Source organism: Pangasianodon hypophthalmus, chromosome 16 (assembly GCF_027358585.1).
Source record: "Pangasianodon hypophthalmus isolate fPanHyp1 chromosome 16, fPanHyp1.pri, whole genome shotgun sequence".
Taxonomy (NCBI): Eukaryota; Metazoa; Chordata; class Actinopteri; order Siluriformes; family Pangasiidae; genus Pangasianodon; species Pangasianodon hypophthalmus.
This window is the reverse complement of record NC_069725.1, coordinates 24,651,067-24,658,004: the sequence shown is the minus strand read 5'-3', so window position 1 is coordinate 24,658,004 and position 6,938 is coordinate 24,651,067. Positions and strand designations below refer to the sequence as shown.

Genomic DNA, 6,938 nt, shown 5'->3' with positions numbered 1-6,938 from the left:
AACTGATGGGAGTGAGAGACAGAAAAGGGAGGGAGAGAAGAGAGAAATAAAGATTATAAGGAGAGCAGGTGATAGAGATGCGAGAAAGAAAGAGAGAATGATGGGGAGAGGATGAGAGAGAGATAGAGAGGAGAAATGATGACTAAAAGGGTTAAGTGAGAGAAGGAGAAAAAGAAAGGGAGAGTAAGAGACAGAGGGAGGAGTGGAAGGAGAGAGAAAGAGAGAGATTTGCTGATTATAAAAAGAATTTTTAGCACTACTATCATTTCATTTAGTTATATTTATTTTCTTCTTTATCTACTAAAGTAATAATAATAATAATAATAATAATAAGGAGAGCAGTACAGTGTGCAGTGTTGCTGATGCTGATACACGTTTCTCCTGCAGTGAAATCGTTACTGTGTGAACGTGAGAATGTTTGAGATGTTTGAAGCCCTTTGTTCAGTTCTGCAACATAAAACATTCAAACATGATGAAGATAAAACAAACAAACAAACAAACAAACAAAAAGCTCGATCTGTGTCAGGTTTCTGTGGAAAAACTCGCACCTCTTAACCAGCTAGCTGAACAATGCTAATAGCATCTGACTATTAATAACCTACTTTAATATTAGCTGAGGTGACGTGTGTCTGTAATTTGTTCTGAAGTGTGACATGAGAGCTAACATTATTATAACATTATAATAACATTATTCTAACATTATTATAAGAATATACGCTGTCATGTAATTAAAACATTCCCCAGGTTTGCTTGAAAGGTTGCTAGCATTAGGCTAGGTTTTTTAAAAATTTGTTTACATAATTATTTAATATATCTTGTTTGATAACTGATTTTGTAAAAGAATTTTTAAAAAATGTCTAAAAATATGTTTAAAATTAAAATATTTTATTGAGGTTTCAGGTTGTGAGTAAAAAATGTAAAAATCATCACAAACTTTATTTTGTGGTTAAAAACCATGTGACCGTCGAGAATAAGATCAAAGGGGCGTCGCTACTCTTGTGCACTTTCCGTCTCAAACAACAGCACGGGGGCGGGGCTTAATTTAATGACCCGCCCATTCTCATTGATCAAAGCCAATAGCTGTTCAATAATTACTGACTTTGTGATTTCGCAAAATGATTTTGCAACTATATTGCTTCTTGAAGTTATTTGAGGAAACTAAAAAATGCCAGAGTTTTAATCAGTGACTTGCTTCAGCCAATCAGATCGTTTTCGGGTTGTGTGTGATTTCAAAAGAAGAATAACGTTACAAGAACGTCATAACAAAACCCCACAATACATGAAAAAAAACCCACCTTGTCTATGTTAATTTGCCTAGTACATTGGCTCCGCCCACCAGTGCAACACATCACTAAAACTCCAGTAAATAGTATTCGCCTTAGTAAACATGACCCTATGATATTAGTACAAATGTGTGTGTGTGTGTGTGTGTGAGACTGGCAGTTTTAGATGTTTATCATCTCGTTTTTGTCTCTATGTTCTTGGCTCCCGCATATCCACCGTCATCTCGGACACGTCAAACTCTCGCATACGGAACGTGACGTCACGCCATTTTTTGAAAATCTGCAGTCTCTTCGTGTCTCGGTCCTGAAGGATGAAAGCCTCAATCTTCACCACCGGCAAATTCTACAAACACACATACACAAAATTTAATTTTAAATTCAATTTTATGATTTTTTAAAATTCAGAATAAAAAGCTGATGTATCCCACATGAGAACTTTCATCCAATTAAATGAAACTAAATGATGTCCGTCCTCGATTAGCGCTAAACCACAGCTAGCTTGGTGCAAATCCAGGGCATTGATAAATGAATAAAGTTCATATTTAACATGAGATATAAAGGCGTTTGGCGAGCGCAGAATGAAATCTTCTACTGAAATCTTCAGGCAGCTTTGAGTTCATGATTTCTTGTGTTTCTCAGTATTGTAGAGTCTGTGGAAATCGGTTAGCGGTTGACACTACAGCGTAGTTACACTGTAATTGTAGTCAAACTGAGCTTTTTTTTAGTAATCTACCAACACACCTGAGGTAAATGTTGACCTTCCTGATAATTCTGTGTGCTTTACTCTGTAGCTGCGTCTTCACATTGTCTGTATAAAAGACTTTTAAGAGCTTTATGCTAGCTTGCTGAATCATTGCTGAAGAATCAGGAAGTTAGCAGCGTCTGTTGCTAATAAAGAGACTCGGCACGTACGTCTGACTGCGTCACGCTGTTACAGCTCAATCCGTCAAGTCAGTAGCAAGTGTAGCCTTAATTGCGGTATAAATTCCTGATCGTAGCGTCGATTATTATTCTCTGAGCAGACGAGAGATGGAGAGAAAAACAAATAAAGTGTCGATGTGTGATAATGTGAAAGCCAGTGAGTGTGAGTGTGTGTGTGTGTGTGTGAGTGTGTGTGTGAGTGTGTACCTCTATATTCATGTAGGAGGCGATGATGCCCCAGTCATGTTTACAGTCAGAACAAAACATCTTCTCCTTTTTGGTGATGTTGTCGAAGGTCTGGATTTTATTGTGAGGTTTAGTGTCACAGCGCTGGAATATGGAGCGATCCAGCACCACGTGGTGAGATTCCTGAAACATTCATTCAGTAATTCGTTTAGAGTTTTACACCTCAGCTCAGTTTCATTTAAGGGTGTAGGGTGTAGGGTATAGAGCTTAGGGTGTAGGGTTTAGGGTGTAGGATATAAGGATTAGGTTGTAGGATGTAGGGTTTAGGGTGTAGGATGTAGGGTTTAGGATGTAGTGTTTAGAGTGTTGTGTTTAGGGTGTAGGGTGTAGTGTTGAGGGCATAGAGTTTAGGGTGTAGGGTTTAGGGTGTAGGGTTGAGGGCATAGTGTTTAGGGCGTAGGGTTTAGGGCGTAGGGTTTAGTGTTTAGGGCGCAGAGTGTAGGGTTTAGGGTGTAGGATGTAGGGTTTAGGATGTAGTGTTTAGGGTGTAGGATGTAGGGTTTAGAGTGTTGTGTTTAGGGTGTAGGGTGTAGTGTTGAGGGCATAGAGTTTAGGGTGTAGGGTTTAGGGTGTAGGGTTGAGGGCATAGTGTTTAGGGCGTAGGGTTTAGGGCGTAGGGTTTAGTGTTTAGGGCGCAGAGTGTAGGGTTTAGGGTGTAGGATGTAGGGTTTAGGGTGTTGTGTTTAGGGTGTAGGATGTAGTGTTGAGGGCATAGAGTTTAGGGTGTAGGGTTTAGGGTGTAGGGTTGAGGGCATAGTGTTTAGGGCGTAGGGTTTAGGGCGTAGGGTGTAGGGTTTAGGGTGTAGGATGTAGGATGTAGTGTTTAGGGTTTAGGCTGTAGGGTGTAGGGTTTAGGGCGTAGGGTGTAGGGTTTAGGGTGTAGGATGTAGTGTTTAGGGTTTAGGGTGTAGGATTTAGGGCATAGGGTGTAGGGTTTAGGGTGTAGAGTGTAGGGTGTATGGTTTAGGGTGTAGGGTGTAGGATGTAGGATGTAGGATGTAGTGTTTAGGGTGTAGGGTGTAGGGTGTAGGATGCAGTGTTTAGGGTTTAGTGTGTAGGGTGTAGGGTTTACAGCATAGGGTGTAGGGCGTAGGGTGTAGGGTTTAGGGCATAGGGCGTAGGGTGTAGGGCGTAGGGTGTAGGGTTTAGGGCATAGGGTGTAGGGTGTAGGGCGTAGGGTGTAGGGTTTAGGGCGTAGGGTGTAGGGTTTAGGGCGTAGGGTGTAGGGTGTAGGGCATAGGGTTTAGGGCGTAGGGTGTAGGGTGTAGGGCATAGGGTGTAGGGTTTAGGGCTTAGGGCATAGGGTGTAGGGCGTAGGGCGTAAGGTGTAGGGTGCAGGGTGTAGGGTACCTTTAGCACACGCAGGTCATCACTAGAACAGGCAAACTTCTTGCACTTTCCACACAGGAACTCGTAGCTTCCCTCAGTCAGAGTTTTCTCTACGCTCGAGTTCGCATGGGCTCTCCGGGCCACGTCCTCCTTCTGGAACCGGTCCACCTACACACACACACACACACACACACACACACACACACGCATGCACGCAAAGCACACACACACACAACACATATGTGAGTATCTGATTGTGTGCCTGGGGGCAGGTGAGAGAGGTGAGACAGATGGGGTGAGACAGGTTAGGTAAGGCATGTGGGAAAAGTGGGATAGATGGAGCAAGACAGTTGAGGTGATGTAAGACAGGTGTCTGGGGGAAGTGAGACAGGTGAGAGAGGTGAGACATGTGAGAGAGATGTGACAGATGATGTGAGACAGGTGAGAGAAGTGAGAAAGGAGAGGTGAGGTAAGACAGGTGAGATAATGAAAGACAGGTGACTGGGGCAGGTGAGACAGGTGAGAGGTGAGACAGGTGAGAGGTGAGACACCTTGGCACACAGGCGCTCAGGTGAGTTCTGCAGGAGTTTAATGGCCGCGTCCACCAGCTTCTCTCTGTCCATGTTCAGTTTCTCTTTATCAATGCGCTCCTGCCTGCTGGAGATCAGAAAACACCTGCTGCCCTGAGCTCTGCCCCGACCTGTACACACACACGCGCACACACACACACGCGCGCGCCCACACACACACACACGCGCACACACACACACACACACACGGAAACGTGTTTGAATAAAATCCTGCAGAGCGATGCTGCCTCCTTGTGGCCACTGAGTGACAGAACATTATACCTCCAGTATATTCATGTATTTTAATATAATCCTTTATAAATGTGCATAAAAATAAGTGTGTGTATGTGTGTGAGTGTGTGAGGGAGAGTGTGTGTGTGTGCTACAGTACCTCGAACCTGCACCATCTTGACGACGTTGCCGACGTACTCGTACATGAGCACCAGGTTGCATTGTGGGATATCGATGCCCTCGTCAGCGACGGAGGTGGCGATGAGAATCTTACTCTGGTCAGAGCTCTTAAAGGAGTCAAGCACACCCTTCTGTCCTGTCAGAGTCATACCTACACACACACACACACACACACACACACACACACAGAGGGCATTCTAGTAACACAATACTAATACTGTGTGTGTGTGTGTGTGTGTGTGTGTGTGTGTGTGTGTACCTGAGCCTGTCAGCTGTGATTTTCTTCCTCTTCCAATCAGAACTCCAGGCTTCAGAAACTTCAGTGAATCTGTCTCCTCTATCCACTTTTTCAGAGCCTGACACACACACACACACACAGAGAGAGAGAGAGAACAACTTTTAATTTTTTAAGAGATATTATAATTATAGAAAGACACACAGGCAGATAGACAGGTAGCCTGACATCAGCGAGGGCACAGGTCCTTCATGAAGAGAGACAGAGAGAGAGAGGAACAGACAGACAGACAGAGAGACAGATAGAAACAGCGAGAGAGAGAGAGAGAGAGAGAGAGAGAAACCAGCAGGCAGAAGGATTGATGTTAGTGAGAGCACAGGTGCTGATGAAAAGACAGATGAAACGACAGCCAGACAGACTGACTGACACAGGTGAGACCACAGGTCCCAGTGAAGACACAGACAGACAGAGAGACAGAACGATTAGACTGACATCAGCCAGAGGACAGATAGAGAGGCAGACAGATAGAGAGAGAGGCAGACAGACAGATAGAGAGGCAGACAGACAGATAGAGAGGCAGACAGATAGAGAGAGAGGTAGACAGACAGCCGAACAGACAGATGGACTGACATCAGCGAGGGCGCGAGTCCTGACGAAGAGCACAGTGCGAGTCTGCTCGTTGTTGCTGTATTCTTCATCCAGGATGAACTTGAGCTCCTGCAGTTTGGGGTTTTGTTCTCCTTCAGCGGCTAAATGGCGCAGCTGCTCACGCTGAGCTACAGAATTATATATATATATAAATATAAGAATATAAATCATTAATCTAAACACACGACAGTATAAATACGTAATGAAACTGTTAAAGTAACAATTCCTAAAAATACAGAAAGCCCACAGTGTGTGGATGTAGTCGGCAGCAGTAACTGACCGTGGTATAAGTCAATGAGCTGGCGCTCGGTGGGGTCTGGGGCGGCGTTGCTGATGTCCTTGATGAACGAGTCCATGAAGTCCAGCGCGTCTTTAGTGCGAGCGTCCTCGTTAATGATCAGAGCGTCGTTATATTTCTAACACAACACACAAAGGCTGTGTTTAATACTGAGTTTAACACACCATAATCCCCTTCCCCTTCATCATCTTAGGGAATGTTTCAGTAACTTCTACAGAAAGCTAATTTCTGCTCTGTGAGCCGCGTCTTTTTACGGTAATCTGAACTACTGAACTGAACTACTGTGAAAAGGAAAACACACTCAGCTGCGTTTAAACCACTTTATTTCTTTTAGTTCTAGGATTCTAGCACCAATATTGTATACTGCAGTGTTTCTAGCATAAATACATTTACATACATTTGCATTAATAAATAATTCATTAACAAATACTATATTTCATAGCGTTTCCAGCATAAATATTATATTTCGTAGTGTCTGTAACATAAACGTATTTTTGTTCTATTTGTAGCATCAGTATTATATTTCTTAGCATTTCTAGGTTTAGTATTGTAATACGTAGTGTTTCTGGTGTGAGCGTGTGTGTGTGAGCGTGTGTGTGTGAGAGTGTGTGTGAGCGTGTGTGTGTGTGTGTGTGTGTGTAAGACCCACTCTGAGGTGCTCAGTGTAGGTGTATAGTGCTCTGCAGACTTTGCGCTCCTCCTCAGCGTTAGTGAACTGTAGCAGTGTGCAGCGTTTCTGTACATCCACAATCCACTGCTCGTACATCTGACTGCCATAATCACCTCTCTGTACCTGGGACACTGTGCCTAAGACACACACACACACACACATCACACACACATCACACACATCACACACACACACATCACACACACATCACACACATGACACATCACAGAAACGTAACTGTCAAAGATTTAAGTGATTATTTAAGATTATCTACTGTATGTGTGTTCAACACCATCACCTGTGCTTCCACGGGTATCTCTGTGTGTGT

The 6,938-nt window shown here is 43.6% G+C and overlaps 1 protein-coding gene across 1 annotated transcript in view; it reads right to left on the bottom strand.

Moving 5' to 3' along the window:
- Positions 1–265: 265 nt before the first annotated feature.
- Positions 266–6,938, bottom strand: part of rigi (RNA sensor RIG-I) — a 12,226-nt gene continuing 5,553 nt past the window's right edge. The window contains 9 exon segments of the mRNA XM_053240887.1: positions 266–1,626; positions 2,412–2,573; positions 3,801–3,947; positions 4,331–4,479; positions 4,740–4,910; positions 5,019–5,115; positions 5,625–5,770; positions 5,923–6,058; positions 6,590–6,747. Of these exon segments, the coding sequence (XP_053096862.1) occupies positions 1,474–1,626; positions 2,412–2,573; positions 3,801–3,947; positions 4,331–4,479; positions 4,740–4,910; positions 5,019–5,115; positions 5,625–5,770; positions 5,923–6,058; positions 6,590–6,747 (1,319 nt within the window). The 3' untranslated portion in view covers positions 266–1,473.